The 12,440-nt window shown below is 39.3% G+C and overlaps 1 protein-coding gene across 1 annotated transcript; it reads right to left on the reverse strand.

The window, feature by feature from the left end:
- Positions 1 to 339: 339 nt before the first annotated feature.
- LOC133996529 (serine incorporator 1-like) lies at positions 340 to 8,324 on the reverse strand. Its single transcript, XM_062436113.1, has 10 exons — positions 8,207 to 8,324; positions 4,470 to 4,631; positions 3,986 to 4,173; positions 3,770 to 3,849; positions 2,555 to 2,692; positions 2,149 to 2,318; positions 1,891 to 1,981; positions 1,623 to 1,779; positions 1,243 to 1,455; positions 340 to 1,156 (listed from the first exon to the last, which is right to left on the reverse strand). The coding sequence occupies exons 1-10, from the start codon at positions 8,243 to 8,245 to the stop codon at positions 1,018 to 1,020; spliced, it is 1,377 nt and encodes a 458-aa protein (XP_062292097.1). The 5' UTR covers positions 8,246 to 8,324; the 3' UTR covers positions 340 to 1,017.
- Positions 8,325 to 12,440: the final 4,116 nt, after the last annotated feature.

Here is a 12,440-nt window from a genome sequence, read left to right on the forward strand (position 1 = left end):
TGTACTAGGGAATCCTGCATTGAGGGAACACAATAAATCACATTTTAGCAGAATCATGTGATTAATAGGGAGGAGGGGGGGCCGTGAAGCATTTGGAAGTCCCTGCAGACCGAGACTTGATGACATTATGTTTGCAGTTTCTGGAGAAAACATTGACTAATTCACTATGTAGTGTGTCTAGAAGAAGAACAGATTCATATGTAGGTTTAGAGAGCCTGCAGCACACATACAGTTTGTCCACATCAGTTATCTATCATGAAATCCAGCAACAACAACAACAAGAAAAAAACCATTGTAATTTTGAAGAACAACAGCACCACCTACAGACCAGAGCTGGTGCCTTTTTCTTTTTCAGCTTTATTGATTATCATAAAAAGGTGCAAATATGGAAGAAACAACATAATGATATCTGAATGTCACATTAACAATTAAAGATATAAAAAAAGGTTCCTCTTAATAGGTTTTGTGTGCAAAACATAAGAAGGCACTTCAACCGTGTGTTAGAACGATGCTGAGCAATAAAAATCTATCATTTCAAAAAGTTTCTCACAAATTTTGACATTAGCTTAAACTAATTTAAATGGAATGATTTCAAAATATAAATGTCTGTAAATGTAGTGAAAGAAAACATTTCTGGACAGATTTTATTTGGTCTTGTTCTATAAAAAAAGGCGCTTAGTGCTCTTAATTTTAATATATTGTAACAGTAAAGAAAAGAGAATTTTAAAAATAACCTGAGATAAGAAAGTGGAATGTGGGATTAAAGCTTAACTCTTACAATCTTGTGTTTCTGAAAAACTGCTCATTTAAACTGGTTTAAGCCACAAGGATAAACATTTAGGTAAGATGTACAGTGACTAAAGTCTACAACAAAGCATATCACCATTTAAATCCCCAACCTTAAATGTGGAGCCGTGACTACATCAAAGAATCAAGCAGAACAACTTTAAGCTTTCTTTTTCCATATGGTGCAAATAGCGAGAGGCTAGCAACCACCTAGAGTGAGACTTCACCGTTTTAGTTGAAGTCTCTGTCTGTGAGCACCAGCGGGGCCACCAGGGTCCAGAGGTAGAGGGCCAGGCCGAGCCAGCTGGAGCTGATCTTCACCCACACGGCCGGCATGGAACTCTGCATGGCCGAGCTGTCGGTGTTGGGCCTACAGAGCCAAGAACAAAGTCAGAGGGAGTTCGGCCTAACTGTGGGAGTTAGTGAGGAGGCAAGGCAACATGGGAGGACACTTACTTGTACCAGTTAGTGAGGGTCATCATGATGTAGAGGGAGGCCAGAAAGAGGCTGAAGTGGAAGAAGGAGTAGCTGTAGGTGACTCCCTCTTCTTCATTGTCTATGGCCCGTCGGACTCCGTCTTCACTTGCCACCTCTTCGTTAGCGGTCAGACCCTGACCTTCCTCCGTCTGCATCAGCTTGTTCACCTGGGAGTTGTTGGAAGATCGGATGCTGTGGCAGGCGAGATCACAGGAACTCATATTGACATACAGTAGCAGATCATAGGACAAGAAACATCTGAGATACGTGCCTCCTGCTATGTGGTTGTGCGCTGTCAGAGAACAATATTAATATCCAGGATGCATGTCGTGAAGATCATAGTTTTCACAGTACACTACCTGGCGTAAAGAGTACAGAACAAGAAAATGATCAATCCCACGATGCCCTGTGCGTCCCACCACTGGACACTTGAGGGAGCTGTGGTAGGAGAAGCAGGTGGAGGTGTTGGACTGCTGGGCTGGACCAGACTCAACAGACTGGGGTTACACTGCTTGTCTGAGTTGGGAAACAAAGAAAACAATGAGGACAGCTAATAATAGTGAAGTTATCCAATTCGAGTCATGAATAAAATGCTGATGTGTTGTGACTCAGACTGACTGGACTTACCGGGATTGTTAGTCATGGCTGACCAGGTCACGTACATGGTGTAGAGGGAGATGATGGAAGCCTGGAGCAGGCCTGAGCTGGGCTGAGATTCCTGTGGAGGAAAATAAATAACGTAGTGACGGTAAAACAAACTGCTCTCCACTACTGCAGTAGCATATTTCAGTAGAAATAGGAAGACCAGGGCACAAAGTATCAATGATTAGTATCTCCCATATGAATAAAACCAATAGCATCTGCCCTCTAAAACGTCTACATTACCTGAACTTTAGGCAAAATGGCCACGATGGACACAATGATGCAGAATATGAGGTTGAGGCTGATGAAGACCTTGTGCTCTGTGCAGTTATCAGGTTGGGTGTAAAACACGTAAAACAGCACAACGGCGGTGAACGCCAGGGCATAGTGAACGATGGTGAAGGACAGCAGAGCTGCGAGAAAGAACAGGAGAATTTGTCACACATTAAAATGACTGCAGCTGGTTTGGCAGCTGAGTCTATAAAAGTTATTTTATATGAACACTGGCCTTTTTCCATGTAGTTCAATCAGTGTTATTTATTTCTCACATGGTGTAGTTTATGTAGTGTATATACTGTATATTCACCACTACCACACATGTGTACTTCAAGGTTTCTTGAGATAAATGGAGTGTTTGTTGCCTTTCTACCTGCAAACCAGCCTTTCTGATTTCCTTCCTCTGCCTTCTCCAGCCAGGATTGGTTCCAGGAGTGGGCGAAGTCTATGAGCAGGATGAGCTGGATGATGATGAAGATGAAAGAACCGGTGGCACCGAAATAATACCACACTGTGATGAGACAGAAGAGGGTTGAGGACATTTGTTTAGAAGGTGATTAGGTGGTGCAATGACAGGGACATTCATAAGGAGGTTAATTACCAAGTAACCAACAAAAAGCCTTACAGAAGATTAAACACAGAGCAACACATGGACCACCAGCCTTCTAAAACCTCTTGCTGTGACTAGTGCTACTTAACTGTCTGAAAATGTTCAATACTTTAATACAAGATAACCAAGCTTAGGGCTGTGTGATATGCTGATATACATCGTATGACAAGAGAAAACATCTATGGTTCATATTTAGCTCTGTTGTTTATTTAGTTGTGATGCAAATCACACATTTTATGGCAGCATTTTTCATCATTTGATGTCTATCCATCTTTTGTGCAGATTACATTGATAATAGATAGATTGGATGGGCATATGAAATTACCTATATCAGGATATGAGATTTTGGTCATATCGCCCAGCCCTACCCGAGTTTACTAAAACCAAAACAATTCTTACTTTAATTTACTTATTTTACTCTAATGTCAAAGAACATAAATACATTTTTCTAAAGAGCTGCAACAATTTGTTGATTAATCAACTGACAGAACATTAATCAGCAACTATTTTGATAATCAAATACTTGTTTTAGACAATTTGTTGGTTCCAGCTTCTCAAATGTGAGGAATTGACACTTTTTAAAATACCTGATAGATTTGTTTTGGGCTGATGACTGGACAAAAGATATGTTTTGTCACAAAATGATTAATTGGTTAATTGAGACAAAAAATAGCAGATAAATTATTGTTACTTCAGGATGTATCTTTTTTCATGTAAAGAAACAAACTTAAGTCCTAAAAAATGCTAAATGTTGTTTCAAGCTGCCGAAAAAACGTTGCCAAAACAAACAAATAAAAAGTCTATAAATGCCTAAGTTATTTAAATCTGATTTATAACTGACTAAAATAAAAGACAAAAACCAGACAGTATGATTCTGAGAAAGCATTTGTGGCTAGCTGTGACTTTATAGTTTTCCATCAGTCGTTCAAACACACTGTGGTGACGTACTGAAGCTTTTGACACAAACACACATTCTACCTGTAGTAAATTCTCCATCTGGAATGAAGAAAGCTCCCACAGTGATGCCGACCAGCGCCAGAAACTTGAAGAACCAGAAACTGAAAAGAAAAAAGTAAAGTTATTCTGAGTACGTGCAGAACAATCTTAGTGGTGCAGTACTGATGTTTGGCCAACAGAGTGCAGCACACTCTCATTACACAGAGCTGTGGTCCTGAAGCTGCAGTTGGTACAAACCCATTTTGGAGGGCGGCTCGGGGGTCCTTGCTGCTGCGCACTCGGATCATGATGATGGAGAAGAGGAAGAAGAAGCAGGCCATGGCGAAGCACATGCGGTACACTGACTTGTAGCCGACGATGATGTCACAGTCCACCTTGTTTTCTATACCAGGTATGGACGAGCCGCCTCGACAGAAACCTGGAATCTGACATGTGAACACACACAAAAGGAAAAAATGAGTGGAAGACAGCACATTGTGATACTGACTATCTTTTTTTTTTTTTTAATTAAACAATCAACCCTGGTTATTTAAAAAAAAAAAACAGCTCATCTGTTATGTCACTGTTGCTGGTTTACAACCTTGTGAACCATGTTTGTCTTGAATGGGAAATGAGATGTTGGTTGAGCAAACTTGGGCCTTATAAAAAGATTGATAGTGGCTGATGCAGCAGCCAAGCACCCCCAATTACACTTGATCTAATCCAGTCTTATCTAATGTACCTTTTTAAGATGTTCCTCCATGCCTGGCAGGATCATAATGACTGACACCAGAGTCCCGAGCATCAGGAGGAAGGAGAAGGCCAGCCGGCTCATGGTGGAGTTGTATGTTGAAGGGCAGCATGATGACAGGAGGCAGGAGGCCGAGCCGCACAAACAGGACGCCTGGAGTAAAGAGACAAGGGGAGAGAATTAGCAGATTCATATTAAATGAGTCTCAGGGACAGAGCTGCTGTGGTGTGGGATAATCAGGATAATGCATGCGTGGCTTGGAACGACTGTGGATGGAGGGAGGGAGAAAAAAACAAACAAACAACAAAACAAACATTGTGTCTGCTGTCACGGCAACCATCTTTCTCCTCCTGCACGCTTCCAGGAAAGCAAGAGACAAATGGTGATTCAAGGCGGCAGCGATCGGTCTCGTGATTAGAGCCGCCGTCTTTGCAAATCTCTTCCGTCCCTGATCCGGAGCTGTGAACGGGATCACGGGGATTCCTGCGTGATTCACACGGAGACTGCTGAGAGGGGACTGTGGCTCAGATCAGCCATCCTTCATTAAATATGAGCGTGCAGTAGAGTACACAGGCCCTGGGTGTAAACAGTGCAGTGACGATGAGAATCATCTGCCATGGCAATAAAACCACTCTTTAAAACATGACGGACAACAGCTACACAAAAAAACATTACAGTGGCCTTAAGTGCCTTTTTTCTTGTTTTACTTTTACAATATTAAAACTGGGTATGGAACAATGACTCTTTTTTGGTGTGGACCAATCACACAGTATCACAACACAAGTACTGAAAGCTCTCAGATTTGTGCATTTGGACCAGACAGCACTTTATTTTGAAGTTCTTGTACAGCTTCTTGTATTTAAACAGTTTATTTTAACAGGAAATGCATGATTATTTTCATGTCTCAATAAGTCGAATAATTGCTTTAATTTATAAAATATTAAAAAGAATAGTGAAAAAATTCAGTCCACAGTGATTTCTTTAGTTTGTATGTATATCTCACAACTAAAAAAATATGAACTTTTCTGCCAAATATATATAATTCTCACATTTGACAAGCTGAACTACAGCATGTAAAAGAGCTGAAACAGTTGCTTTGGTTTTAGAAACACATTAATTTCTCAAAATAAGGTATAAAAAGGTTTTGGTACCTGTACTCAAGCTCAGATGTGGATAATAAATAATATATATCCTGAGGTGAGCCATCTCCCCAAACCTTAGAATCTGCTCTATCTATGTGGGGAGAAGAGTCAGTGTGTAGCAATAGCAATAGCTGCAAGAAATGTTCAGTACTGTCAAAAACTAAGAGAAACAAGCTATGTGATACATGTTTCTGTGTGATTACCTCTGTGGGGGAAAAAGGCTTTTACTATATCAGATTTGATATGTTTGTTGATATTTCTTTTATCATCTGTAAAGCTCTGGCAACACTGATTTCTGAGTTGCCATGCCAATAAAGCTTATTTAAATTGTAATTCGCTGTATCTGCACGAGTGCAAAAACCAAAAACAAAGTATTGACAGTGGATGAACAGAACATTCTCTATAAAATGCAAAACACTAACATTAATAGTGAAAGTATTTTTCACTTCCTTCAAGTCAGTATTTGATGGAGGTACTTTTGGGATCAGTTACAGCTTTGAGAAGAGAGCCAACACACACTGTGTTGGCTCTCTTCTCTGCAGACCTTCTCCAGCTCTGACAGGTTGGATGGAGACAGTGAGTATAATCTAACTGTCAAATCCTGCTTTGGATGGAGATCTGGACACTCCAGGACATGTTATGTTTTAAGCCAATTTAACTTTGAGTAAATCTTCTAAATTCACAGCTCTCTTGCAGACTTAAGTCATATTTTCTTAAGGATTTCTCTGGATTTAGCACCAGCCTTCCTTCAGGGTCCAGCTGCACAGACACATCCCTAGAGAATGACACTGCAAAGCTTCAGTTTGTGTTTGGCTTGTTTTGGTCTCATTGGATCACAGATTGTTTCTGAGTCTTACCCTCTGGCAAAAACTAGCCCAGATGTTATTTGAGAATGTCTCAGCTGAGCACCCGGGCCACAGCTGTAATAAACAGAGGCAGCTGGTGGCCTCCATCACTGGTGTCCTTCTCACACAGACACACAAGTGTTTGAGGATTGCCTACTTGAGCTGCTTTTTCAGTGACTTTATTAGATTATAATATGAGGAGGATTCAGTGTGTTGGAAATCATATCCTTCCATTGTTTGGTGCTTAGAAGTTGACAGCGCAGCAGCTGGAGCTTTCAAACGCAGGTGTATCCAGGGTTCCCACACATTTTTACCAGTGAATTTTCAAAACTTTTCCATAATATTTTACCACATCTCCATGACTTAATTTAAGTGGTTTAACAAAGGGTCCTCCCTCAGAACATTTTTAACAGAGTAGATGTCATTTCCTGTATTCTGGAGCCTTTTAACAGGTGTTTTGACACTTTGATCTCACTAAATGATGGGTCCTTTTAATAATTACATCCAGAGGAAGTGTTTGGCCCCAGATCACATATTAGAAGATATTAAAAAGCTAAAAGTATAGAGATTGATGATTAGTATATTCTTCCAAGGGGGTCCAAGTTCATGCAGCCTGTCTTATATCCGTCAAAACTTTTCCAAAACATTCACCTAATTCCAAAGCATTTCCAGGCCTGGAAAACAGTTTTTCTCATTTCATAACTTTTCCATGAATTTCATGACCCTGGGAACCCTGTGTATCTGACCTAAACACATGGATTACAAACAGATGATCTCCATTCAAATTATTAGGCAACTTTTAGTAAACATCTTCACCTGGAATGACTTGAAAGAGGTGAATGCTTTTGCTTTGTAGTGGGTTTTACTTTACAGGTTAGTTTTCATGAGATTCATAACAGTGTCAAAGTCTCATATATATAAACTGCAATGCTATGTTGTTAGAAAAACCCAATGAACGTAAATGCACACAGAAGGGATCAATGCAATGATGCTTATGATGGATATCATTTATACAAATAGCCAACTAAAACAGGAACGCGTAGGATCCTTGAGTAAAACCCGGAAGTGTTGCATTTAAAAAAAAAAAAACACCTTTCACATTAAACAGGTTTACATCTTGTACATATACTCATTATAAACCGCAAATAGAAAAAATAGCTTATAAAAGACCTTAAAATAAAGTTAAAGCACAGCGCGAAGGCCCCTGCTCTCACACCAAACTCCATTCAAAAATCTGGAAATTCATGCATGTCAACATAAAACGTCATGTAGCAAAACATGTTAGACAAGTCGGTCTTGTTTAAGTCAACTTCATAACACCACCACTTTATTCACTTAAAAAATAAGGGGGCGCTTATTTTCACAATTTTCCACTAGAAGAGGACGACTAAGTTAACGTTATCCAACTGTAACGTTAACGCTTTAAAGACATGTATTATGTGTTAATAGGTTTATTGGTTGTTTTAAGGTTGTGGCTTGTTATGCCGAATTTAACAGTAACTACTTTTCAGCTTAAAAATAAATGTAAAACCACATGAGACATGTACAAAAGCTTTTATCAATAAAATATCGGATTTTTTTCTCTAGTTTCACAGGACGTTGTGTCGAAACCAAAACACCAAACGTCGTCTTAGCTAATAAACGCATGACCTAGCTAAGATACATTAGTCGAGAAACTGTTTAAAATACTACGTTTATGTACTTTATGTATCAACATTACAACCGGTAAATGTTTACTTACACAGCTGCCAATTGAACCCAGCGCCAAACAAGCCCCCATGATGGTTTTAATTCACTATTTGGATGGAAGTCGTACAAATTCACAAACTTCAGGAAGAAACTCAAACAAAATGGCGACGTCAAGTCTGCTTAAATCAACCCACGGACATCCCTCTAATCCTTTCAAAATAAAAGCTTTACAGCTCCTGTGAACATGATTGACTATTAAACATACACACTAACGACATATATGTTATTCCAGTTTGTATATTTATGTATTTTAGGGGATATATATCTATATGGAAGGCAACAAATTCACGGAATAATATATTAACGTGTTGTTGACACCGTCTGTGTTGACGCTATTATATTTTGATGGATATTTCTTCCAACTTCCGGCAGTATTCGGGTGGCTCACATCAGTGAGTTGACTTCTTACAGGGCGTGCCTGTCAATAACATGCTTGGTCATAAGGAGTCTCTGTAATCTCACACCCAGGCTGTGATTGGCTCAGCGAGTCTTCACTCCAAAAGTTTGACCAATTGGATGTCAATGCGCAAAAGCGAGAACGTCCCATTATCATAGTGTTGTGTTTAATTATGTCATATTCTTTATTTCCTCAAATGTGTACTATGTGTTTGCTTGAATGTGTAATCCACAAAAAAATCCTGCCTCAAACGTCTCATGTAGCCTATAAATGATATTATAAAATCACATGATTTACTATATCCATGTCACTTACAGAAAGAAAGCAAAAATAATGAGAATATAAATAGAAGAATAATATAGACATTTAAATCTAATAATACCAACACAACAGAAAAACACTATATTATTTACTTTTATTAGATTTGCTATTTTACTTGTTCCTATAATATTACCGTACATGGAGTATCCAATGTTATTAGTTGTATTATTCATATTGGATTTCTTGTGTTTTTACATAATATTTCTTAAATTGTCTTACAGTGTGTGTGTGTGTGTGTGTGTGTGTATGTGTATGTGTGTGTGTGTGTGTTTGTGTGTGTATTTTTTGCCTCTTGCAGCATCACATATTTTTCTAACATAAGAATGAAAAACTGGTTGCTGTTAAAGGTATATATTCTTATTGGGTTTTCCCCCCCATCAGCATATTGAAACTTTATATCCATTATTAACCACTGCATCATGAGCCAATGAGGTTTAAATCATGTTGTTTTCAGTTGTAATGTTCACATTGCTAGTAAATATTCATCAACATGGACTTTGTTCAGTGTGGTTGAACTTTCATGTTCACAGCCAAATAAAATCATATTTTTTGGCATCCGTTCCTCTGTGGTCACTTTGCCAGTCCTTAATCTCTGCTGTCATTTCAAAGCTTGCCATCCCCTCCCTGTCCAGCAGTGGTCCCCAGTGTGTATATTACTATACCTCATCACCTACTTGGACACCTGCTCTCAAAACCTGCCAAGAACCATAACATATCACCATTTAAGATACCACCATATCATCAGTTGGGTCACACCTACCTTGCTTTTTTTTTTTTTTACCTTTGCCTCCTTTTGGACTCTTGCCTGCCTGCTTATGCTCCTTTAGTCTTGTTCTGTGACGCCTGTTCTGATCACCTAACTGTTCAAAGTCCCTCCTAATGTTGATATTCTCATCAAAGGTGAAAGGATTGACGTAGTGACTGATTTGCAATATCTTGGTGTGACGCTGGATCCAAATTTGACCTTTAAGAAATATGTTTTAAAAAGTGGTTAAAACCATAAAGTACAACTTAAGCAAACTTTAGACATATTAGAAACTGTTGCTCTTTGGATGCATTCAAGATATTTATGCATGCTATATGGTTCTTTTCCATATGTTTTATTGTATTACATGTTGGTGACAGGCTGGATAAGCAAGGTTCTTTTTCTCATAAGCATCTCCGGTCTGATTGCTCTCTTATATAGTTGGTCAACGCAGCACCATGTTGGATGACATCAAGCTGTGTTCCAGCAAAAGTTGGCAACCGGTTCAACTTTTTTGACGGTTTACTTTGTTTTTTTTTACCGAATCTTATGTGGTCCCCACCCCTGCAGCTTAAATGCAATGCCCCCAATAAACAAAGGCTTACCGGTAAACATGCCTGTGAGCTGTGCCTGTTATAGGCAATTATATTGTTGCAATAGAGAAGTTTATCTGGACAAAATGTTGTCTGACAATCTGGACCTCTTTACAGTGAATGCTGAGTAAGGGAAAGACTGAAAATGACGCACTGAGATAAGCTGTGTGTTACATTTTAACCCACTGACGCAATCATATATCAGAATGACGGAGTTAGATACAATAAAACAATTTGTACATCTATCTGTGAACATCCACTAAACTGACCTCTTCTTGCATAAACATGTTTTTTTTTAGACTTGTTAAGGAGAAAGCAGTGGGAGCCTTATAATGCATCACAACCTGTATTCATATTTCCATGCTGAAGGGAATTGATTAGTAAAAGCTCTAATAGCCTACATGCACAATAAAGCCATTGCAAAGTCACCTTAAAAACAGGAGGCAAATAGGAATAATAATGATTTTGTTTCAGCAGAAGTGGCAGTGGGCAGTGAGTCAACACATGCGAGACGATGAAGGTCAGACGGTGAGTCGAAAGCAACAGGGGGGCAAAGCCTCCATCTGTGTGTGTGTGTGTGTGTGTGTGTGTCTGACCTTCACAAACACAGCGAAGGTGTTCACCTGTGAATCGTTCGTTTTCAGTGCAAAGATGAAGCTTCCCCTTCTCTTTATTTATCTCCCTTAAACTAAGGAGGGGCACTAATGAGTTTGATGTTAATCAGATAACAGCTTCATTACAGTGTTATACCAATGTCCAGGTATTTCTCCAGGGGCTGCTCCTGTTTACATGGATGATGGAGCTCTTCTTTTGATTGGATGTTGCTATAATAATGTGTCTATAGTTGTGAGTGGTATTATCAGCAGGATGTGTTTTCCCTGTTATTCTCCCATGGCTCTTCAGTCTGTTGGTGGCAGTGAGTTCATATAGTGACGCATTTGTTTCTAATTAACTGATAGCAAATAAGATAAATAAAAGACAAATACTGACACTGTAAGAGCCTGGTGATTAAAATAAGCCATTTCTATACTGGAAACACTGTTGATTATTCGCTCTCCTGCTATTACTAGACCAATGTTTCTATTTTAAGGTGGTAGTATGTACAATACACGTCCCTCGGTTTTATTATCCCCCTATGAAGCGATAGATGAGGCGGAGATAAATATGCATATGCGCGGGTTAGGAGCGCAGGGTAATTAGTGAGTGATTGGATCAAATGACAGGTAAACAGGCGGTGCCATGTTTGAATATTACAGTGTGGAGATAAGGTGCACCCCTTACCGACAAGACAATGGTACGAACCTTTGAGCAACAGCGGCGACACAAAACAGCGAGAGCTCACGAGAATTACGCAGGAAGCGGTACTACTGTCGCTTCAAAATAAAATCAAAGACTCAAAACATTGAAAATAAATACTTTAAGCCCCTCTAATAATATGCTACTTTTACTACCAGTACTACTATTTATGATACTACTACTACTACTACTACTAATAATAATAATACTGATAATTGTACCACACTGCACTCCATTGTAATTAGTCTATTTTGAGTAACTGAATGAGTGAATTATAGTTACTATATTGTTATAATATTGTGTCATGATGAATAGTATTTCTTAGTAAACTAAATGTTCTGTTTTAGCTGTTGAGCTTCAGTGTTGTTACTACACATGGAGAGCTTCAGGTCAGGAATTGGTCATTTTTTTGTATTGATCTCTATTAAGCCGATACATTTTTAATTTCATATATTCTGTAGGTCACTCACATGTTTATTGCTGTTGTTATTTTGATATGTTCATATTTTGCGTTTATATTTACATCCTAATAATTTGCATGTTCTGCTATATAACATTTCCCCACATGGAAACAAATTACGGGGAGCTGTTGTCTTAGTTTTTACTTTGAAGGTATGTCCCTCAGTTTTCCTGTATCGTCCGGCCTCACAGCGCGCAACTTGATGCTCCTCCCTGTTGCTGCTGCTTGGGTATGAGCGCACAGTGAAGTGGGGATCAGCTCTGTACAGTCCACTGTGCAGCGGCTCCGGCCGTGTCAGCTGTAATGAATCGGTGTAACGCTGGGAACCGGGCGGACTCCCTCACACTCCTCACTTTCTCGTCTCCTTCATCCCTGCGGAAGATGGTAGCTGGCGGCTAGTTCCAACTTCGGACT

The sequence above is a fragment of the Scomber scombrus genome, chromosome 16 (assembly GCF_963691925.1).
Source record: "Scomber scombrus chromosome 16, fScoSco1.1, whole genome shotgun sequence".
NCBI lineage: Eukaryota > Metazoa > Chordata > Actinopteri > Scombriformes > Scombridae > Scomber > Scomber scombrus.

Coding starts and splice junctions, on each gene's coding strand:
- LOC133996529 (XM_062436113.1), bottom strand. CDS start 8,245: ATGGGGGCTTGTTTGGCGCTGGGTTCAATTGGCAGCTGT. Junction 4,632..8,206: donor TGGGTTCAATTGGCAGCTGT/GTAAGTAAACAT, acceptor TCTTTACTCCAG/GCGTCCTGTTTGTGCGGCTC. Junction 2,319..2,554: donor TCAGAAAGGCTGGTTTGCAG/GTAGAAAGGCAA, acceptor TCTTTCTCGCAG/CTCTGCTGTCCTTCACCATC.